This window comes from Hemitrygon akajei, chromosome 12, assembly GCF_048418815.1.
Source record: "Hemitrygon akajei chromosome 12, sHemAka1.3, whole genome shotgun sequence".
Classification (NCBI taxonomy): Eukaryota; Metazoa; Chordata; class Chondrichthyes; order Myliobatiformes; family Dasyatidae; genus Hemitrygon; species Hemitrygon akajei.
The window spans coordinates 76,087,282-76,112,315 of NC_133135.1; the positions used below are offsets into that span (position 1 = coordinate 76,087,282).

General features: G+C 36.1%; 1 protein-coding gene across 1 annotated transcript in view; it reads right to left on the bottom strand.

Moving 5' to 3' along the window:
* Positions 1-1,961: 1,961 nt before the first annotated feature.
* nuf2 (UF2 component of NDC80 kinetochore complex) overlaps positions 1,962-25,034 on the bottom strand; it is an 80,108-nt gene continuing 57,035 nt past the window's right edge. The window contains exons 10-14 of the mRNA XM_073063527.1: positions 20,093-20,230; positions 18,365-18,508; positions 8,299-8,474; positions 3,004-3,139; positions 1,962-2,354 (exon numbers count right to left, since the gene is read on the bottom strand). Of these exons, the coding sequence (XP_072919628.1) occupies positions 2,223-2,354; positions 3,004-3,139; positions 8,299-8,474; positions 18,365-18,508; positions 20,093-20,230 (726 nt within the window). The 3' untranslated portion in view covers positions 1,962-2,222. The remainder of the gene's footprint in view (positions 2,355-3,003; positions 3,140-8,298; positions 8,475-18,364; positions 18,509-20,092; positions 20,231-25,034) is intronic.

The following is a 25,034-nucleotide window of genomic DNA, read 5'->3' on the forward strand; positions in this document are numbered from 1 at the left end:
AAAATGAAAGAAAGCAGCTATTAAAATTAATAGCTTTAATTAATGCTGACCTATATTTTTGACATTCAAAACATTGCTCCATAGAACCAATTCCTAATAAAAATCTGGATCCAAAAATTCGGACTTAAAATGTAGGTTTTAATAAAATATACAGAAAGGGTAGAAAGGTCAGAAAGAATTCTGAACAAAAAGCTGAGTGATCAAACTTGGATGGCTTTAAAAAAAAAAGAAATAGAGATACTGCAGAGAACTGTAGGCCTGAACAAGATTACAGAGAGGGACAGGTGAGGACATGTCTCTAATAAATGTTAGATATGGTCTAAAAATATCATCCCACTTCCAAACTGATAATTGGAATAAAGTTAAACCTTCTCAATAGAAATCAGGTTGCCAGCAACCATCACTGGACAGTTCAAATTTTGGTTTCCTTTCTTACCCATCAGACTTCTGTCCCCACAGGGAATAATTAATTCAGTATTTTCCTCAGTGTATCACTGAAGTGTATACTGAAATGTATACAGTGTACACATTTTCAATACTCAGTTAAACTTCTAATCACATGTTAACAATTGCGCTTAAGTCAGCTAATTTGTAGATTAATCCCTGAATGTTTAAAAAATCTAAATGGAGCACCAGCATGTTAAAAGGGCAAATGATAAAACTGCCAAAATAACTGTACAGCAAGTCAACAATTTCCACAAAGGACAAGACCAGCATTAACTCATGGCTCTAGCTTTCAGATGGCTGTCAAAGGTCCCATGGAGCTATTTTAAGTAGCAAGAGATTTCCCCAGTGGTTTGGCAAGTAATTATCCTTCAATAATCATTGCTAAAACAGCATTGTCATTATTTCACTGTCTTTGAGAAGATGATTGCCCCATTCTCACATGACAAGAAATCCCTTCCTTGCCTCTTTGCTGGCCTCTAAGCTACAACCTCATTAAGTCCCTGTACTTGAATTCTGTTTAATACTGTGCTCCTGATTTTTAGGGCTCTACCATTACCAACTGCTATATTTTTGGAATTTTCAAAATATTTCAGCTGTAACCTACTCCAAGACTCTTCCAAAATAAAAGGTTTCACTAAACTTTCGGTCACCAGCAATTTTACATTAAAAGGCACATTATGCTTGTTGCAGCTCAACTATAGTCAGAAGGTCACTCAGAACAGACTATTCTGGATATCTACATGGCAACATAGAGGGACAAAGAACATTTTGGGAAGCTAAGCAAGAAATTTACTAGGGACTTGGCAAAGACATTTGCATCATATTTAGCCCCAGGTGAGGTACCAAAAGACTGGAAGGTGGCTATTATTCTGGATGTAAATGGCTTGGAGGGATATGGGCCAAATGCAGGCAAATGGTACTAGCTCAGACAGACATCTTGGTTGGCAAAGACAAGCTGGGCCAAAGAGCCTGTTATGTGCTATATGATTATGTATCTAAAGAGCAAAGAAGATATGTATAATCAGAACTGAGGGACTGTGAAGAGATCGATATGCAATTAACAAAAGAGGCATGAAAATCAGAGAGCAATAATAAAAAGAATTTTAGAGAATGTGCAACTCAGTACCACAAAGGATGATTGAAATGGCACACCTGATACACTCACAAAGAAGAAAGGATTAGAGGGACAATTATAGTGGGAGAAATTACACATCACTGGTGACTTGAGTTGAGTTGATGTGTGATAAAGGTAGCTTAAAGGCTCCACTTAGAGATTACATCAATGTGACACCACACCTCCCATTTTCCTGCAAATATTGTAATCTGTCATTGAACCAATTAAACCTGAAGTCAAAGTGCAACCTTCCCACCATTCAGCATTACTGTGGGAGTCTGAAAAGACCTCTGGCGGTTTAGGCAACAGGCAATCTCCCTCGACAATCCTTTAGCATTATTTCAATCGCAGTTAAACTATGAAACACATTCACATTTTACTTGTGTATTAACTGTAGCAATTCTCATTAATCTGCAGTTTATTTTTATATTTATTTCAAAACACATACCATAATATGTATAGACATTATACTGGCAGAGGCTCTCATTTATGATCATGTTATATACAAATTATGTCAAGCAGTGACAAATGTGCTAGCTTTGAAACATCTGATCAAGAATAATTTGTTGCTTGTTAAGAATAAGCAGTAGAGACAGATTTTTTTAAAAAAAAGTTAATAAAATATGTTGTACACAATTTTGAAGTGACTGTAAAAAGGATTTTAAATTCGTTCATTTATGGCCCTCTTCAGTTCTGTCATTTGCTCACGCCTCTCGTGTGTAGCCTTCTCTGTCACTGTGGCCAGATGTTCATGATATTGTTCCATATGAGTCAGCAATTTGGAAAGGAGATTCTGTTGATAGATAAATAACAGGACGGATCTCAGAACTTCAATCCAAAAATAGTGCATTATGTCCAACATTTCAAAAACAAATTCAGGGCATATCTCTCAAGTTATCGGTGCCACCAATTTCTTCTGGTTGGTGGGCCAGGGTAGTCAGTCTGCTGAAGCAATAATCTGCAATAATTGCACTCCCCTCTCTACATGAATAAGATGAAAATGGAGCCTCAAATGTAGAGATTTGTTTCCAAAATAAAATATTTTGCATCTTATCACCAATGTAGCGTTCAGTAGATTTGTAATTGGAAGCGTTTGCTAGAGATTAATTTAGCGTGTTGCTCTGAAACTCCCTAATCTAGGTCATGGTACGAGTAACAAGGATAGTAACTCAAATTAAATTATTTCTACATACCTTTGACAGCTTATCAAATACAAAACCTCCTAAAACTGCAGATAGTGATATAGTTAAAATAATGCTTCACTCCTGTTTACTATGACCAAATACAGTTTTAAGGTAGTTTAAACTGTTCAAATTCCTGTTGACGTTCACACAACTATACACACACACACACACAAAATAATACAAATCCAAAAGCACAATCTTATTAATATTAAAAACTATATTATAGAAAGGACTTTTCTTCAAATTGTTATTACATACCTTGTATTCAGACACCTCTTTCTCACAGTTCTCTTGCAGCAACTGAATTTTTGCCAAAATATGTTGACGCTCACTGTTTATTTGAGCAATCTGCTCAGATATTTCCTGGTTTCGAACCTTAAATTGATCACACTCACTTTTTTCGAGGAAGGAAAAAAAAGAAAAAGTTGTGATGCATTTTAAAATGAAAATATTGTTTTGCCTGGGTTATACCTCAATACGCCGGAGCTTAATTTGTAATAAAATGAGCAAACAGAAGTCAAGAACACATTTCTCCTCCATATTTAAATAAAATTCTAGACCATATATCACAATGCTTTAATATGCCAGATTATACTATCATACAGAAATAGGAGAATGACTATGGCAATCATTCTCTTATTCCCACTAGTTCCCTTTTATCTGCCTGGCAGTGCTTGATGAGGACTATGTATTGTTTACATTTCCATCCAACATTCCCAGAGCAGGTTTTACACTGGTTACTGAATAAAGTCTCTTCTGTGCTTTCCTTTCAAACATCATGTGAACAGGTACATCATGAATTTAATTTTATGTAAGACAGAGACAAGAGATATTAAGCAGGTCCTGAAATCTTGAGCAACATGCACAAAATGTTGGGCGAGGTCAGGTAGCATCTATGGAGGAATATGAACATTGACATTTTGGGCCAATAACCTTCATATGGACTGGAAAGGAAGAGGGCAGAAGTCAAAATAAATGTGAGGGGGGAGAGGCACAAGCTAGTGGATAGTAGGCAAGTCCAGTTGTGGGGGGGCAGAGGATGGTAGGTAAGTGGTGAAAGGGGGATGTGAGATGATAATGGGTAGAAGAGGCAAAGGGATGATAGAAGATAGTAGACTATTTAATGAAGGAAAGGACACAAGGAATGAAAGAGAAATGATGGACAGACCATGAGAGTAGGTGTGGGGGTCAAATGGAAGGGGTTGGGGGGGGGCTACAGGAAAGGGGAAATGAAAAAGGGAATGGTTAGCCTCTACATTGTCCCATCAAATCTGCCAAGCCAAGAACAGAGTTTCACAGTTAATTTGTTGGAATGAATTGTTTTTCCTCTCCCTCTGCTGAAATATGTTCAAGAGCAGACATTGAGCAATACATATCAAATGGCACTTTTATAAGTTGTTCCTGAACAGAAAGTGCAACTAAGTCACAATGCATCTCTTCACCACCATAGTGATTCTCCGTGAGACAGTCAAAAATATCAGGAAAGTTAGGGTGCCTTAAATTTCTCAGGAACAAACTAAACATTTGATGAGGTGGTAGGGAAGGTTGACAGAATGCTGTCACGTTGTCTATATAGGTTCTTAAGAAAGCATTTAATAAGCTACACAAAAAACTTGTTAGCAAAGTTGAGATCCCTGGAACTAGAGTCATTAGCAGTTCAGATAGTATACTGTGTGAAGTAAAGTAATAAACAGTGCAATATTTTCTTTTCTCTTGGCTGGAGGAAGCCACAAGTGTTCCCATTTGTAAGTACTGATTTTTTTTTTTAAATGGACATTGACGAGTTGTGGATAGAGTTTTTGAAATTTGCCACTGAGAAGAAGTTGGAAGTATGATAGATAGTAAGGAAGGTTGGAATAGGCTCCAAGGAAAGAAAGGGTGGTTGAATGGGTAGAAAAGTACCTGTCCTTATGGCTTATAATGAAAGGTAGCACCTGGCATTTCACCATTCTTTCTATTACTTTTCATCCTCTGCCCATCCGCACTATCAGGGCCTTTCACCATTCGATAGGTTTCACTGACATCACCCTTCATTATTATGAATTCTAGTGAATACAGGCCCAGAGCCATCACATGTGACAAGCCATTCAATCCTGGAATCAATTCGGTGAATCTCTGAACCCTCTCCAGTTTCAGCATATCCTTTCTAAGATAAGGGGCCCAAACTTGCTCACAATTCTCCATATGATGCCTCACCAGTGCTTTACAAGTGCTAGAATCTTTTCTGTAATACCATGGCTCATAGCTTGTTAAGCAGCCTCATGTGTGGCACCTTGTCAAATGCTTTCTGAAAATACACAACATTAAGCAATACTCCTTTGTCTATCCTGCTTGTTATTTCTTCAAAGAATTCCAACAGATTTGTCAGGCAATTAGATCTATTAATAATACATCACCCTAAACCATAGAGTACAAACCACAGCACAAGTAACTTTTATAGATACTAAAAAGCAGTTGACCAAAAAGAACTAATAGTCACAGGATCTAAAATAGGAATCAGTCATTTGAAACACAAGTGAAAAGAAGTTTCTACACTTGGCAAATGATAACTGTCAAGGAATATTAAAAACCAATTGAGTTTTTGAATGTGAAAGCATTTCAATGCACATGAAGATAAATGAGGGTGTTACAAAGTGCTGCTATGAATTTATGAATAGTAAAGCCAGCTTCAGGGACAGTATAACCAATATGCTTGTATTAAAAATACACCTATATCTGGAACCAATTACTTGTATGCCATACCTACAATAGAACATTATGCCCTGGTCAGAACAGACGGGGTTAAACCCAGCATACACTTATGGTTGCTGCCATTGCTAACCCGTTAACAAGCACAAATATGAATAAACTTTTATAACCATGTGGCTCCAAATGCAATGGCAGCTCTACCACCACATTCCTTTCACAAGGCACACCAAGGTACAGGCAGCAAGAATTACCATATGGATCACTCATGGCCTTCAGACTACAGTGCTTATAAAAAGTATTCATCCCCCTTGGAAGTTTTCATGTTTTACAACAATGAATCACAGTGGATTTAATTTGGCATTTTTTTTGACACTGATCAACACATAAAGACTCTTTCATGTCAAAGTGAAAACAGATCTCTACAAAGTGATCTGAATCAATTACAAATATAAAAACACAAAATTATTGATTGCACAAGTATTTACCTCCTTTAATATGACACCAAATAATCACTTGTGCAGCCAATTGGTTTCATAATTAGTTAAATGGAGATCTGTTTTTGGAGACCAGCACACGGTCAAGGTGTTTCAATTGATTGTAGTAAAAAAAAATACACCTGTATCTGGAAGGCCTAACTGCTGGTGAGTCAGTATCTGGCAAAAACTACACCATGAAGACAAAAGAATACTCCAAGCAACTCCACGAAAAGCATACTAAAAAGCACAAGTTAGACAAGTGCTAGAATCAACATGCTAACGTGAAGCATGTTGGTGGCTGCATCACTGTAGCAGGCCCTGGAAGGCTTGTGAAAGTAGAGGGTATAACGAATGTAGCAAAATACAGGGAAATCCTGGAGGAAAAACTGATACAGTCTGCAAGAGAACTGCAACTTGGAAGAAGATTTGTATTCCAGCAAGACAATGACCCCAAGCATAAAGACAAAGCTACACCAGAATGGCTAAGAAACAAAGGTAATGTCCTGGAGTGGCCAAGTCAGAGGCCAAACCTCAATCCAATTGAGAATTTGTGGCTGTACTTAAAAAGGGCTGTTCACTCACGATTCCCATGCAATATGCCAGAGCTTGAGCAGTTTTGTAAAGAAGAATGGGGAAAAATTGCAATGTCCAGGTGTACAAAGTTTATAGAGACCCATCCACACAGACTCAAGGCTATAACTGCTGCCAAAGGTGCATCTACTAAATACTGACTTGAAGGGAGTGAACACTTGTGCAACTATTTTGTATTTAATAATTGTAAAGAATTTAGACCAATTTGTAGAAATTTGTTGTCACTTTGACATTAAAGTCTTTTCTGTTGATCAGTGTCATAAAAGCCAAAATAACTCCACTGTGATTCAATGTCGTAAAACAATAAAACCTGAAAACTTCCAAGGGGATGAATACTTTTTAAATAGGCATACAGCTTGCTTTTATTATGTAGAAACATAGAAAATAGGTGCAGGAGTAGGCCATTCGGCCCTTCGAGCCTGCACCGCCATTCAGTATGATCATGGCTGATCATCCAACTCAGAACCATTTACCTGCTTTCTCTCCATACCCCCTGATCCCTTTAGCCACAAGGGCCATATCTAACTTCCTCTTAAATATAGCCAATGAACCGGCCTCAGCTGTTTCCTGCGGCAGAGAATTCCACAGATTCACCTCATCTCACTGAGTTTTTCCTCATCTCGGTCCTAAAAGGCTTCCCCTTTATCCTTAAACTGTGACCCCTTGTCCTGGATTTCCCCAACATCGGAAACAATCTTCCTGCATCTACCCTGTCCAATCCCTTTAGAATTTTATACGTTTCAATAAGATCCCCCCTCAATCTTCTAAATTCCAGTGAGTATAAGCCTAGTCGATCCAGTCTTTCTTCATATGAAAGTCCTGCCATCCCAGGAATCAATCTGGTGAACCTTCTTTGTACTCCCTTTGTGGAATTAAACTCCACTTCTTTGTGGAATTAAAAAGTTTAAAAACTGAGAAGTTGATTTAAACACGGTTGTAAATCAAAAATATAATTATTACTTTGAAATTAAAATAAATGAGAAATCATTTGGCTCTTGACACTGATCAACAGGAAAGACTTGTGTGTCAAAGTGGCAACAAATTTCTACAAACTAGTCTAAATTTATTACAATTATTAAATACAAAATGCATATCATTTAAATTAAAAGGTGATGAGTCTGAGAGAAATGTAACTGTTTTCTTTGTTCAGCAACTTACAAAATGCCCCTGGACTCAAATGGCAAGTCCAGAGGCAGAGCCTGAAGTCAGATGTACCAAGAAAATGCTCTCATTTATATTGTCACTCGTCAGCAATTTCCTGCAGATCATCTAAGAGTTTTATTCAGAAGATGTTCTTTGGTTAACGGTATGAATGCATACAGCCAACTCTTTTCTCCATATTAAGAAATAATTCAAAATAAATTGCTTTTGAAAAGCTAACAGTTTTATATTTCAGTCATCATAACTGCTGAAATTGAAGTAGTTTTAACACTGTTGCTTTATCTTCCAATATAACATGAATTCAGCAGCACACCAAGTTCCATATATTGAAAAAGCTCTAAATTTCATATCATCCGCACACCCAGGCCCAATAATTATTTCAATTTTATGCTGAATTATAAAATTATGCAGAATATTTGTATGAAATAGACAGGAGTGACATTTTTGATTAAAACTGATAGATTAAACCAAAAGCCTATAGCTATTCTCAGTTATGTACACTACTGTACAGATGAGCATGGTTATAAATTTGACTATTCTGCTCAAGCTTATTATACTAACCAATTATAAATGCTAAAGATTCAGCACAGTGCAGCAATTCAAAGAAAATACAAAAACAAGAGTTAAGTTTACATACATGGCTACTGAATCAAGATCATGATCCTTAGCTTCCTGTTTCTTAAGCATCTGCATCTTTAGCTTGTCTTGCTTTTCCAATTTTGAACAGAGAAGCCTTTTCAGTGGAGTCTCTTCTGTTTGCATGCTTTCAAGTTCCATCTTTTTTCTGTCAAGCTCATTTCCTTCATTCCAAATCTATGGAAGTCAAGAAAACAATATATTCTTGAATGTTTCAGAGAGTATAGCTTTTGACACATGAAATCTAACAGTTATTTGATTAAAAAGGGCAAGATAGTTCAAAAGTATGTTTTTAAAAAATCACATGCTTTCTATATGACTCAAGATCATGAATTAATCTTTCTTTTTAGTGGCAGGGAAATAAATAACAGGATGGCTCTGAAACTGTACATATGAATGCATTTTTCCTGCAAATTACAAGAGTGCCCTCACAAGGGTAGCTCCAGTTCAACTCAGCATTAATTTTATTTGCACAGTTTGCCTTCTTTTGCGCATTGGTTGTTTGTCAGTCTCTGTCTATGTATATTTTTAAAATAAAATTCCATTATGCTTCTTTTTTTTTTCTGTGGGCACCTGCAAAAAAAAAAACGGATCTCAAGGTAGAATATATTAACATGTTCTCCAATCTGGACAACACACCCATCAACCACCTGAGCTACACATCTTCCGAGTTATAATAACGTGTACCTACTTTGATAATAATTAGCTTTAACTTCGGGCAGAGGTTGTTGGAAAAGTTTGTGATAGTGCAGCAGGAATTGGCCTCTTACATTATATTGGATAAATATACAAAGAAAGCATTTCATGGAACAAAGATTTTACTATATCCTTTCGATGAAGAGTCAGTTGTTAGGTCCTTGCACATTAAAGTAGGGCTCAGAGAGCGGAAATCTGCTTGCAAAACAAAAAAAATAATAAACACTGAGTGGCCACTTTATTAGTTATCTCCTGTACCTAATAAAGTGGCCACAAAGTGTACATTCACAGTCTTCTACTGCTATAGCCCATCCACTTCAAGGTTCAATGTGTTCCGAGTTCAGAGATGCACTTCTGCACACCACTGTTGTAACGTGAGGTTATTTGAGTCACTGTCAACCTCTTGTCAATTTGAACCAGTCAGACCGTTCTCCGATCTCTCTCATTAACAAGGCATATTCACCTACAGAACTGCTGCTCACAGGATGAGTCCCCCCCCACTCCCTCGGACCATTCCCTGTAAACTTCAGACTTTTGTGCAATGAAAATCCCAGACTTAGTAAGTTTGCTGATGACACAAAGGTTGTAGGTGTTGTGGATAGTGTGGAGGGCTGTCAGAGATTACAGCAGGATAGTGATAGGATGCAAAATTGGGCTGAGAAGTGGCAGATGGAGCTCAAGCCCAGATAAGTGTGAAGTGGTTCATTTTGGTAGGTCAAGTATGATGGCAGAATATAGTATTAATGCTAAGACTCTTGGCAGTGTGGAGGATCAGAGGGATCTTGGGGTCAGAGTCCATAGGACATTCAAAGCTGCTATGCAGGTTGACCGTGGTTAAGAAAGCATACGGTGCATTGGCCTTCAATTCTGGGATTAAGTTTAAGATCCGAGCGGTAAGTTTGCAGCTATATAGGACCCTGGTCAGACCCCACTTGGAGTACTGTGCTCAGTTCAGGTCACCTCACTACAGGAAGGACATGGAAACCATTGAAAGGGTGCAGAGGAGACTTACAAGGATGTTGCCTGGATTGGGAAGCATGCCTTATGAGAATAGGTTGAGTGAACTCGGCCTTTTCTCCTTGGAGCGACGGAGAATGAGAGGTGACCTGATTGTGTATAAGATGAGAGGCATTGATTGTGTGGATAGTCAGAGGCTTTTTCCCCAGGGCTGAAATGATTGCCACAAGAGGACACAGGTTTAAGGTGCTGGGGAGTAGGCACAGAAGAGATGTCAGGGGTAAGTTTTTTTTTACTCAGGGAGTGATGAGTGTGTGGAATGAGCTGCCGGCAACAGTGGTGGAGGTGGATACAATAGGATCTTTTAAGAGACTTTTGGATAGGTACATGGAACTTAGAAAAATAGAGGGCTATAGGTAAGCCTAGTAATTTCTAAGGTAGGGACATGTTCAGCACAACTATGTGGGCCAAAGGGCCTGTATTGTGCTGTAGGTTTTCTATGTTTCTATCAGCAGCTTGAGGTACTCAAATCACCCCTCCTGGCACCAACAATCATTCCACAGCCAAAATCACTTAGGAGATTTCCTAGTGGTGGCTGATGGAGTAGCAGCAATCTCCCATTGCTCCAAATCTAATTATCTTTCTATTGCCAACCTGTCTTGAAACTTCCTTTTTAAATGTGGTATTTTTTCCATTATGGCTACATCAAGGGGTGGCAGAGGTACTAAAAAGGATGATCCCCCTGCCTCTTTGGATTCTATTACAGATTTGATGCAAAGTCATACACGAGAAGACTCTGAGAAGTTTCAAAATTCAGCTCTGAATTTAAACAAATAGATAGTAAATTGGATTCTATTCAGCAAACTCTTAATGAACACGATAAACAAAAAAAAACAATGAAGCAATGTTGTCGTCTCTGGAAACAGAAGTTGATGAACTGCAAAAGCTTTGCGAAAAGCGATCAAAGTTCATCTAAAAGTTAAGACAGAAGATTATCAACATAGAAAATAGAACTAGAAGGAACAACCTATGGGTTCTGAGTCTCGAAGAATTAATCAAAGGTAGTCATCCTATGGAATTCTTTACAAACTTTCTGCAAGAATCATTTCCAGAATTTTTGGCGTCTTTGCCTATGATTGATCGAGTTCACAGGTCCCTCGTGTTTAGACCTAACAGAGATAGACCAAGGTCGGTAATAATTTGTTTTCAAGGATTTAAAACAAAAGAATTGTTAATACGCGAATCTCGTCGAAGAGGCATGATTGATTATCGTGGTGGCAAGATTAGAATTGTTGAAGATTACTTGCCTGAGGTTATGCAGGAACGTGCTAAATTCAAAGAAGTCTGAGTTTTTTTAAACAAGGGTTTTAAACCCTCCCTTCGCTATCCAACTCGTCTCAGAATCACACTTAAAAATGGCTCTTTCAAATGGTTTCGTTCGACTGCTGAAGCACAAGGGTTTTTAAAATCCGAAGGCTAGCTGTTTAGATTGTCCTTACATGAAGACACAAGATTAAATGAGACACCTTTAATTTGCAAATCCCATTGAAGGGGCACGATTTTTTATATTAGATTCTCGAAGACTATTCGCTTGAGGTTATGCGGGAATGTGCTAAGTTTAAACAAGCTTTGTTGGAATTTTTTTAACAAGGGTTTTAACCCATCCCTTGGCTACCTAGGTTGACTGAGAATCTCATTAATGATGGACCTTTCGAATGGTTTCGTTTGAATGCTAAAGCATAAAGATTTTTTTAAATTTAAAAGCTAACTGCTTAGCCTGTTTTTTCATGAAGATATGATTAAATGTTTAATGTCTTTCTATACGAATAATGGTATCTTTTACCTTTGGTAAACCTTTGTAACTAATTTCCTTTTGTATTTTTTTTAAAATACTATATTTTTGATATACGAGAATTGAATTTCTTGTTTGGATATTGTTTAGTCTAGGTTGGAAGATGAACAACCTTGAAACTAATTGGAGTGATCACCAGGTTTTTTGGGGAGTTGTCTGTAGTTGTAGATGCCGGCTTTCTATTGGTCAGTTTTCCTTCTTTGGGAGGTGGGAGGTCAGAAGCTGTTTTCAAATTTTTTTTTAGCCAACGTGTTGCTAGGTTACCATTTCTCAAGATTTATGGATTGGTTTTAAATTACATTTTAACCCTTTCTTTAAATACTAAAAATGGACCAAACTATTAATTTACTCAGTTTTAATGTGAAAGGGTTAAATCACCCTGTCAAACGTAATAAGCTTTTTGCTTATATTAGGAAATTTAAGGTCCCTATTTTTTTTTTTTTTAAACAAGAAACTCACATATGCAAATGTGATAATCTATGTTTTTTAAGCCGTTGGAACGGACTTTGTTTTCATTCCTCTTTTCAGGCCAAATCTAGAGGAGTTTCAATTCTCATAGATAATACACTTTCCTTTGTCCAACATAAAGTAGTGTCTGATACTAATGGATGTTCTGTTATAGCTTCAAGAAAACTAGATAATAAATGAATGGTATTTGCCAATGTGTATGCCCGAAATGTAGATGATCCAGGACTCTGAGTGTTTCTTTTTTCGTTTTTACCAGATCTGAGTCTTTATTCTTTGGTAATGGGAGGAGATTTTAACTGCTGGCTAGACCCAATTTTAGACCAATCATCTTCTAAGCCCAATGTCTCTTAATAAATCGGCTTTGTTTATTCAATCTTTTTTATTGAAATGTGGTATTGTTGATATTTGGCGTTTCTTACATCCTTTAGATAGGGGGTACTTGTTTTTTATCCTCCATGTTCATCATACATATTCCAGGATTGATTATTTTTTTTATTGATAGTCAAATCATTTCATCAGTTTGTTCCTGTGAATATAAAGAGATTGCTGTTTCAGATCATGCTCCTGTATTTCTATCTTTAAATCGCCCTGATCTTCCTCAAAGAGAATTTGGCATTTTAATACAACTTTGTTGTCTGATAAGGAATTTGTAAAATTTCTAGACAGGTATATTATTTTGTTTTTGTAAAGAGAATAAAAAGGAAGAGACTTCTAATCTTATTGTATGGGATATTTTCAAGGCCTATATACGAGGACAAATTATTTCTTATACTGCGAGTATTAACAATAAAGCTAATAAAGAGAATTGAATTAGCCAATCAATTGAAACAATTAGATCAAAAATATGCTATAGGTCCAGATCCTGTTTTATATAAAAGACGTGTTGAAATTAAAACTAAATATGATCTTCTATTAACATATCCAATTGAAACTCAACTTCTTAAAGATAAAACTCTATTTTACATTCACGGAGATAAATTAGGCAAAGTATTGGCCAACCAATTAAAAACTTCTATAGTTAAACGACAAATTAAAGAAATTTGCAAAACTAATGGTGATAGGACAACTGATCACTCTGAAATAAATTATACCTTTTAGAATAGAATTCTCTAACTTTATAGTTCTGATTCTCCTAAAGATAATACTATAATGAATAATTTTCTAGATCAATTAACTATCCCTGCACTTTCTGCAGATAATTGTAAACAGATGAATCAACCCATTTCTTATGAGGAAATTGCCGAGGCTACACATTCATTACACTCGGGGAAGGCTCCGGGTCCAGATGGAATTTCTGGAGAATTTTATAAGGCTTTTTCTTCATTAATTATACCGCAGTTAAACTTAGTCTTTTTGGATTCTTTCAAATTGGGTAGCTTGCCTCAATCGTTCTATGAAGCCTCTATTTTGCTTATCCTAAAGAAGAACAAGGACCCAACTGAATGCTCCTCATACAGGCCAATTTCATTACTCAATGTTGATACTAAACCCATTCTAAAGGTCTGGCTTGCACGATTGAAAATATTCTACCTATTATTTCTGATGATCAGACTGGATTTATTAAAAACCGACATTCTTATTTTAATATGTGCCATGTATTAAATGTTATTTACTCTCCCTCCCAGGAGATATCTGAATGTGTGATATCCTTAGATGCTGAGAAGGTCTTTGATCGAGTTGAATGGAATTATTTATTTAAAACCTTAGAAAAAAATTAATTTTGGACCAGATTTTATTCAAGGGATTAAATTACTTTATCTATCTCCTTCTGCTCAGGTTGTTACTAATTTTCAAAATTCCAAACCATTTAAACTTCATTGTGGAACTAGACAAGGCTGTCCGTTGAGCCCTTAGCTCTTTGATCTGGCTTTAGAACCTCTTGCCATTGCTTTTCAAGAATCTAATGATATCTGTGGTATTTTAAGGAGAGGTATTACTCACAAAATTTCGCTTTACACTGATGATCTATTGCTGTTTATCTCTAATATTGAGACATTATCTTGTGTACTTTCTTTACTCTACCGTTTTAGCCAATTTTCAGGATATAAATTGAACCTTCGTAACAGTGAATTATTTCCTTTAAATAATTTGGTATCAATTAATACTAATCTCCCTTTTAAAGTTGTAAGGAATCAATTTATTTATTTGGGTGTAACAGTCACTAAGAATTACAAACACCTGTTTAAAGAAAACCTTCTTACTTTATTGAATCATGTAAAAAGGATATCATTAAATAAGTCACCTCTTTCAATATCGTTGATTGGACAAATCAATTCTATTAAAATGAATATTCTACCTTTATTTCTGTATCTTTTTCAGGCTTTACCTGTTTTTATTCCTAAATCCTATTTTGACTCTCTTGATTCTATTTGATCCTCTTATATATGGAAAAATAAACATATTTGTTTAAATAAAGTTCATCTTCAAAAATCTAAAGTCTGGAGGTTTAGCCTTACCTAATTTTAGGGTTTATTACTGTACAGTTAATATATGATATCTTACATTTTGGGTATATTATATTCTAACTCTGTCAATAAATTTTCTATTATTTCTCTTCTTGGATCCTCACTTCCTTTATCTGTAAGTAAACTAACTGATAATTTAATAGTTAAACATACTCTGAGGATCTAGATACAATTTAGAAAACACTTTGGTTTACTGAGATTTTCCCTTTCAAGTCCCATTTATTCTAATTTTTTTTAAAACCTTCCATGACTGATAGAGATTTTAAAGAATGGGACAGGTTGGGTATTAAATGTAGACATACAAACAAGCTGGATGAACTCAGCAGGTCAGGCAGCATCCATTGAAAGGCGCAGTCAACGTTTCGGGCCAAGACCCTTAAATGTTTTTGGGATCTGTTTGTTGGTGGAAACCTTTTTTCATTTGAGCAATTGTCAGCTAAATATAGCTTACCCAAAACTCTCTATTTTTTTTTTTATAAAAGATATTTACAAATCAGAGACTTAAGATCTCAATTATGCTCATTTCCTATAAGCTTAGGTAAGACTTACTAGATGTAATTTTTAGTTTGACACCCTTTCATAATGGTTCAATATCTAATATTTAAGATATATTACCAGAGACGAGGAATGTTCCTTTATACAAAATTAAGAATCTCTGGGAACAAGATTTACAACATCAATATCTGAAGAAACTTGTAATGAAAACTGGTTAATACTATGTACTCATCATTCCCTCATACAATTTAAGGTGGTACATAGAGCTCATATGACTAAAGATAAGCTATCTCATTTTTATTCGGATATATCTCCCTACTGTGACAGATGTAATAATAGAGAAGCTTCATTAATTCATATGTTTTGGACTTGTCGAAATCTTGAAAAATATTGGAAGGAAGTTTTTCAAACTTTTTCCTTACTTTTTAAAGTCAATTTTAAGCCTAACCCTCTGACGGCCCTATTCGGTATTGTTGTAGGACAAGATATTAAGCTGAAGACATCTGATTTATATATTTTGGCCTTTAGCTCTCTTACAGCTAGGAAGATGCTTGTGTTTAAATGGAAAAATGTTTTTTCTCCTACTCATGCTCAATGGTTATGTGACATTATGTCATATTTAGATTTAGAGAAGATACATTGTTCAATTTCTGAATCTTGTCAAGACTTTGAAACATTGTGGGGACCTTTTCTGAATTATTTTCAAAACATTCAATTTGTTGTTTAAACTCAGATGTTGGCTATTATTAATTTTTATTATATGAGAAGGTATTTTACCTTGTTTTCTCCTCAATGAACAGCTTCGGTCTTTGTAGGGATTAGATTCTGTTTCTTGTAATAAATTAGTATAGTTCAATATAACTATTAATTAACTTATATGAATACAGGGTAATGAGATTGTTATTATGAACAGATATAACGTAATTGGTAGTTTTTAAAAAAATCTTTTTTGACCTTTTATATACACTCTCTTGTACTCTGTATGCTTCTATGTAGAAACTAATAAAAATAATGGGAAAGAAAATCACTTAGATCACTTTTTTTCCCCATTCTGTTGTTTGGTCAAAACAACTAAACCTCTTGATCAAGTTTGTATGCTTTTATGTATTGAGTTGCAGTCACGATTAGCCGATTAGATATTTGCAGTAATAAATTGTACAGATGTACCTAATCAAGCGCTCACTGAGTGTATGTGAGCTTTGAAGGACTGTGACCTATCAAAATCTCAGTAAATATTTTAGCTATTTAAATCTTCTGAATTAATAATGGAAATCAGGAAGATATCAAGTGAATTAAGTGGGAAATTTGCATAATTCTCCATTACAGAGGATGCAAGTAACCAGGCTCTTGGAAAGAAAAGCAGGATTCAAGAAATTTATGATCACAAAGACAGTTGTACTTCGCAAGCTGTTGGAGCTATGGGCTGGCAATTCTCTGACCCCACAGATTTCATCTGAGGGTCTTGTTTTAAGTGGGTCATGAGAGAGTTGATAGTAATTTTCCAAAATTCCCTGCATTCAGGAAAGGTTCCTTTGGAATGGAAAACAGCAAATACCACCTCTTTTTTTCCCTGAAAGGGTGGCAGAAAGACAGGAAACTAATGACCAGTTAGAAACAATTGACCTAGAAAAATACAAACGTGTACTTGATGCAGTTATTTATAGCAGAGTGCTTTGAAAAGAAAAAAACATGATAATCAGGCCAAATTAATATGCTTTATGAAAAGGAATCATGTTTGACCATTTCAATCAGGGTTCTGTATGGGTAAGGTAGAAAGGAGTGTTATAAATGGATTTCCAGAAGATATCGGAGGCGAGGGGGTATGGACGGATATGATCCAGGTTGTGTTGATGGGATTAAGCAGTATAACAGTTTGGCGTGGAGTAGATGGGCTGAAGGACCTGATTCTGTACTGTAGTGCAGTACTCTATGATTTCAAAAGAATATGATTTACATCTCAGAAACTGTGGCCAAGATTGGGCTCATTGGGTAGGAGGAATCCTGAAGCTTCTGGGTGAATACAACAGAGGATTTACTTGAACCTCATTTGGCATTAGAAATCACAGATACAAAAGCAGACTTTTAAAACACAAGACATTTCCTTTAGAACAGTACAGATTATTATAGAATATAATAGTTACAGAACTAATTAAAATTTAACAAAGGATAGGGCAGGAAAGATTAAAAGGTATCGTTTCCAGTGGTGGATGACTTAAGAAGAAATTGCCATCAATGGAAGAATAAATAAAACAACTTTGAGAGATGTAAAATTCATTGCCAGAACAAAGGCAGAGAAATTCATCATTTGGTTTAGGCTGAAGATAAAAGGACTGATGAGTACAGGGTAGGTAAATATGATCAGAACTATTTGCTCAAGTGGAGAGTGAACAGAAAAATAGACCTATTGTGTGAAAAGACAATTTCCAAATCACCACTTCTAATCATTTCTATGCAATTAGAAAGGAAGTATTATATTTAAAGCACCCTGTAAAGGAGATGAACACCAACTAAGTTTACCTTAACACTAAGAACAGAATAATGAGGGCGCAGTACATTCTCTTTAAGGGGGAAGATATATCAAACAATTAATCTGATTTCCAAGCAAAGCATAAAGAATGTCAGCCTGCAATTACTGGGATAATATGTTTTTTAAATGTTACTGAAAAATTCTTATGTATAAACACATATGCTAAAGTAACAAAAATTAAATCTTTTTCTAATTAGCGCATTTTTCTATCAGATTCACCACGCTGGATTTGGTCAAATATCCTAAGGGTAGATAAAAGCAGCATTATACATTTCAATCAGTGGATGGGCTCCAAATCTACACTTCAGGCATGAGAACAATATTTTGAAATCTACCACATTATATACAAAAAATTAAATTTATAATGCTATGCAGTTATGTCACATTTATTTTGCAAACTATCCTTGACTATCAAGTAAATCAAGGTGCTCCATCTACTTTACCAAGAAAGAGAACACTGACTTAAAGGCTTATTGGCACTTCTCTAACACACACAGTAATGAAAACAATAATTTGGAAGCATTTTAAAAGGATTTGGCAACAGCTTAGCAAAAAGTAATACAGTCCATATACAAACGTAGTTTGTGAAATACAAGAATTTGCGTACCTCAGTGTTCTTACTGCTTAGTTGGTTACAACAAGTCTGGTTTTGTGCCAAGATACCCAAGTAAGATTCCAGTTCTTTCTTTTGGAAGTTGGTAAAATTTGCCGACTTGTCCTGAAGTTCTAATATCCGCTCATTTTTCTTTTGCTGTTAAATATACACAAAACTGAATTATTATGGAAATAACCTGTCAGCTACTTTTTTTTTTTGTTAAGCGCCAAGTTGGTACATTTACTGCACCAACTGGCACTGTCACAGCCTTAGATTAGCAGTCGTCAGCTCTGTTTAAGACCAAGGTCTGATGAGGCTAATCCAAACTACACTTTGCACATTAACAATCCAACCAGGATTTTAGGAAAAGGCAGGCAAAATTCAGAGCAGGGTCTACTCTATTTCAGTTTAGTAACACGGAATACGCTTTAATTGCAGATGCACCCAGGATATTGACAAGTCGAGCACCGTTCTGATCAAAATAAATGGTCGATGCAATACTGTTATAGTCTGGTGTCTCAGATTTCCTTTAAGTGGATGATCAAAAAAAATCTGGAAATTAAGAACAGTGACCATCTCAATTAGCTTAAATCAGCAGACAACCTATAGAGCAAGTAAACAACTTTTAATCCTGGAGGAACAAACAGGCAGCAATAGAGCAGATCTTACAAATTTTAAAGATATTGGTCATTGATAAAATATGGAATTGTTCAGTTGCACGATCACATTTCAATCATATCTTATGTAACCCAAATCTAATGTTCTCTTGCACATCCATGGAAAAAAGGCACGAGTTAAGATCAGAAAGCTAAAAATTGTCAGATGTCCTTAGAATCTGAAATAAGAAATAGAAAAGACAGGAAAATCTCATTCAAAAGGACAGGAAAAAAAAGAGTAGTTTTGTTTATGGATCTTGGAAAGAATGTAGAAATATGCTGTGCAGGGTTGGCGGTGATCTTGAAAAGGAGGTATTGATGGCTTAGAACAGTAGCTTAGTGCTTGATTGTCAGGTTGCAACACAGAAAAGTTATACTGTATTGTTTAGGAGCGATAACTTTCAAGTTTTGTCAAGTGATTTTCCTCAAACAGCACAAAATTGACAGCAAGAATAAAAAATCTATTGAGAATGGATCCTACAGCAGATTTAGAATGATCATAAGATGTTCAGAAATTTAGGCGATTGATAGCATGGGAGAAAAAGGGACCGGGATAGAAGAAACCCAATCAGAATAAAAATTCCAAAGCTGGTAGGAAAAGTCCATTAAGGTATGTTGTTTGGAGAATTCTTCTAACCAAAGATGTGGACGCAGAGTCAAAAAGCAATTCACAAAATGTTTAGACTAAAACAATGATAGTTTATGACTATTGCACAAAAGCTATTTGCATTTTAATACCTTTTTCCACTTAAAAATAAGAACAGGGAAAACACTGACAGTATCATGCAACACACAAAATGCTGGAAGAGCTCAGTAGATCAGGTGGCATTTTGTAGAAGAATAAGCAGTCAACGTTTTGGGCTGAGAAGTCAACTGTTCAATCTTTTCCATAGATGCTGCCTGACCTGCTGTGTTCCTCCAGCATTTTGAATGTGTTGTTTGGATTTCCAGGATCTGCAGATTTTCTCTGGTTTGAACAGTATCGTATGATCTGAAAAACAAGTGGAACCTTAAACAAATTAGCAAACAGCTGCCAGCAAAAGATGGCAGCGTATGATCTAAAGTTTTACAGGGACGTTCATACCAAGGCATCCTTTTTCTTCTCTACTGCCTCATTCATTGCTTGTATTTCACTCTTTTGTTGTTCTGGACATTCCACAATCATGGGTTTGAGCTTTGCTTGCATCTCCTTTTCATTAACCAAGTCCACTTTCAGCTGGCTCTACCAATAAAAAGACAACTTTATTATGGGAAAAAATCAGATTAATATTTTTAATTTTTCAGTCAACTGCTGTGATACAGTAGTAAAATGGTTATTTTACCATATTAAAGGCAGGATCACTAGCTGTGAAATGAAAATTCAAAACCTACAGGAGATTTTAATTCAGTTAACGAATTAAACCAGAAATAAAAATCTAATTTGATAACAGTAACCATGAAAACAATGGATGATAAAATGCACCACAGTTAACCATACAGTGCAGACATGACTACATACAACTATACCTTTAAATGATATAGCAATCCACAAAGTTGTATCAAACTGCCGCATGAAACTTAGAAAAACAGACGGTTTGTAACACCTGTGTAGCGCTTATCTTGTCTCCTGTCACCACACTCTTTATGAGAAAAGTTAAATGACATAGTACTACACTAGGTGCTAGAAGGCCATCAGAAGCTCTAGGTATTGGGAGACTTTATATCTCTATATAAAAAGGTATATAAAATATTTACATGAACAATTAAAATTCCAACATTCTGTTGAGGTTTCAAATCTCATATCAACAAAAACCAAATTTCTATTTAGTTAGAATCAGTGACATTCATTAGAATGTTTTGTTAATCTAATTGGTAAGAGAAATTGGAGTTAGTGTTATTCCCTGTTTAAAGGTTTACAAACTAACCTAGTTAGAAAACTAATTGAATTCCTATTCTTAAGGACTATATTATGGTGAACTTCAGGTTTCAGTTCAAGTCAGTATATCTACAAATTGAAATTGAAAATTTAGTTATCTATACAGCTCAACTCCTTTCACAATAATTCTCCAACATCACAACTTTTAAGCAAAGTAAATCTCGTGCAGTAACTTAAAGTCTTTGCAAAAATAATCAGTTATTGCAGAAAATCTAATTCAGATTCTTTGAATGAAAATAAACTTGTACATCCAATCGTATTAAATCCTCAATGTCATGAAACAATTCGTTCCTGCACTGGTTCTTCATCTTGGGTGGCTCACCATCTTGTTTCTTGTTTGGTTGGATGAAATAGTTGATCATCCATGGAAAATCGATTCCCAAACTTATACAAAAGAAACCTGACCAAATCCCTTGGTGTCATTTAACAGAACCAATTCCCAGTTACACGGTAGAGATCCTGTACTCTCATCTCTGCCAATGTTGTCTCATTTTAGGGCTGCTGCTCGTTATAGCTATAGTTTCAGTAGATATTTTATTGCTATCGTCTCTCCTGCAGGGGTTTCAAATAAGTAGGGTAGAGATACTCACTACTAATTAGACTTCAAACAGTTTATATCTTTAGTTTCTAATAGTTTGCTGCGTTTCTCTCGCTTTCCTGCACTGAGTCAGCCAAGCCTCGTTCTTCCATTCAAGTCTACTCAATAATACCTACTTTAAGGAACAAATTTAAAAAGAAATTAGTCTTTACTTAGAATTCAATGATAATGAAGAGGTTTCACCTCCCATTCTATGGGATACTGTGAAGGCTGTTTAAAGAGGGAAAATTATAGCAGTATCTTCATATAAGAAAAAAAAAGGAATAAAACATTAGAGGAATTACAAAATAAGCTGAAGGAACTAGAAAAAAACAATTTGAATTTGGCACAGGATACATTGCAGGAAATTTTAAAAATTAGGAATGAAATTAATAGTTTGGCTATGCAAGAAATCATGAAAAATTTAATGTTTCTGTGACAGAGACATTATCAAAGCGGATCTAAGTCTATGAAAATACTGGCTTGGAAACTGAAAAAAAATAGCAGAAAATACAATTAATAGAATTAGGGATCCAAGAACAAAAATGATAAAGAAAATAATCTAAGTGAAATTCAAGAAGCTTTTGAAGTGTTTTACAAAACTATATTCCAAAGTTCCAGGGGGAAGCATAACCCAAACTGACACCTTCCTGAATTCTCTAGAGTTACCCACTTTAAGCGAAGAACAAAATAGAACGATGACTGCTGACATAACTGAAGTTGAACCAAAAGCTGCAATTAGTAGGCTTAAATTAAGCAAGTCACCAGGCTCAGATGGGTATACCGCAGAGTGGTACAAAGAATTTAAAAATGAGTTAATTCCTGTCTTACTCCCCACACTGAACTGGGCTCTAAATAAAAGGGCACAAATGCCACCCAGCTGGAAGGAAGCAATAATCTTAGCTATACCGAAAGAAGGCAAGGATAAAATGGAATGTGGGTCATTTAGACCAATATCCGTTCTTAATGTAGATTATAGATTTATCTCCTCCATCATGGCCAAACGATTAAAAAGAGTTTCTACCCATACTGATACATAACGACCAGATAGGTTTTATACAACAACGCCAAACACAAGACAATATATGAAGGACACTTCACATTATGGATCATCTACAAAAAAATAAAATCCTCAAGTTCTTTTTTAAATTCTGTAAACCTCATTTTCATCCCTCCACAGGTGGAGCTTTCTAACATTACAGCATTGAGTTTAATTAATCTGGGTTACAGGCTCATTCAGCATCAATCTGGGCACAAAACACACATAAAAGGTATGCCCACAAACACCCTTCACTAAAATCTGGGAAATATCAAAGTTCAAATATTTAATTGGCATCTGTTAAAGCTGGAGCAAACTAGCTGGATAAACATTCTCTAGATCTCTTTATTATTCAGGAAACTTGAATACTTTGGCTTCAACACCCAAAGGATGACATTATCCAAACCTTAATATCAAATAATGTTTCAGCAAATATTCCTAATTCTTTCACCACCTTCAACAGGGTCTCAGAAGGTGACGTGATATGACGTAACGTGATGAATTTTAAAGTACAAGGTCAAACCGGAGTAAAGAAAGCTCCTGCAGATTACCACTCAGCGCTGATGCATCAGAAATCCATTACATAGAAGTGTTAAGATTTAAAGAGTACAAAGATGCACTCTGGGTGAATGTACCATTAATGATGTAGTGAAGAAATGCGAAACTGCACTTGGAGCTTGAAGTAGGCATTTTAACTGATGATGACAGTGTACGCCTGTGCTCTACATTGGGTAAAACCAGATAAAATTCACATTTGATAAGTGAAAAGTAACACTATGCCACAGAATGACCATCTGGACTTTTGACATCCAGCAAATTTCCCAGCCCCATCAACATCCTGGACAGAGAAGCCCCAACTGTATATTAGATGATGTTCTATGTTGAGATGGCACTCAGTACAAAAAAGCTACCAGCCTTAGTATTGGAAACAGATGCTGGGAACAAAGTTCTTTAGCTATTGTCTTTACGTACCTTTTGCCTGCTCCACACAGGGAACTACTTTGCTGTTGACGACATGTCATCTGCCAATTTGATCTACCTATGAGCCCGAGTAGATAATCAGCTTTAAGTCATCATGCAATAGTTATCCTTCAGACTTGCAATTTCTTGGCTGAACTATAGAGAATGCCTTGTTTTGAGGCATGGGGACAGCTTGCACATTAACAATCCAAACAGGACATTAGGGATAGGGAGGAAAAATTCAGAGCAGGTGTCTGTCTCTTGTACTTTATTTCAGTTTAGTAACATGGAATATGCTTTAATTCCAGATATTGGGGACAGAAATGTTCGAGACTTGACATACATTTAATTTGCATCTGTTAAAGCTGGAGCAAACTAACCAGATAAACATTCTCTAGATCTTATTATTTAGGGATCTTATTAACTTCAGCTTCAACACCCAAAAGAATGACATTATCCAAAATGATGCTGTTTACTCAATACTACAACACCATTCATCTATACTGTATACCCATTCCATTCACTGTGCACCTTGCTGCAAAGTGACACATCTAATACTGCCCTAAAAGAAACTTGCCATGGCTTTGTCAACAGCAGCTCCCAAATCTGGTCAGGCAGCATCTTTGGAAAGAAGTAAACAGTCAACATTTTGGGCCGAGACCCTTCACCAGGTGTTCCTTTGATGTTGCCTGACCTGCTGAGCTCCTTCAGCATTTTGTTTGCGTTGCTTGGACTTCCAACGTTTGCATTTTTTTTTGTGTTTAATCTCCCAAATCAGAATCAGGTTTATTATCACTGGCATGTGTCATGAAATTTGAAGGTTGTTGCTGCGACACCACTCCACTAGTTGGCATATCTCGCTCCTGTACACCCTCTCATCTCCATCTGAGATTCTACCAACAGTAGTTGTACCATCAGCAATTTACAGATTGTATTTGAGCTATGCGTAGCCACACAGTCATGGGTGTAGAGAGAGTAGAGCAGTGGGCTAAGCACACCACACCTGAGGTGCACCCGTGTTGATCATCAGCGAGGAGGATATGTTATCACCAATCCGCACAGACTGTGGTCTTCTGGTTAGGAAGTCGAGGATCCAATTGCAGAGGGAGGTACAGAGGTCCAGGTTCTGTAAATTTCTCAATCAGGATTGTGGGAATGATGGTATTAAATGCTGAGCTATAGTTGATGAACAGCATCCTGACATAGGTATTTGTATTGATAGGTGGTCTGAGGCCATGTGAAGAGCAATTGAGATTGCATCTATCATTGACATATTGTGTCAATAGGCAAACTGCAATGGGTCCAGATCCTTGCTGAGGCAGGAGTTCTGTCTAGTCAAGATTCAAATGTGCAATTTAATGTCAGAGAAATGTATACAATATACATCCTGAAATGCTTTTTCTTCACAACCATCCATTAAAACAGAGAAGTATGCCAAAGAATGAATGACAGTTAAATGTTAGAACCCCAAAGATCCCCCCCGTTCCCCCCTCCCACACATAAGCGGCAGTGAGCAACAAACCCTCCTCCCCCCA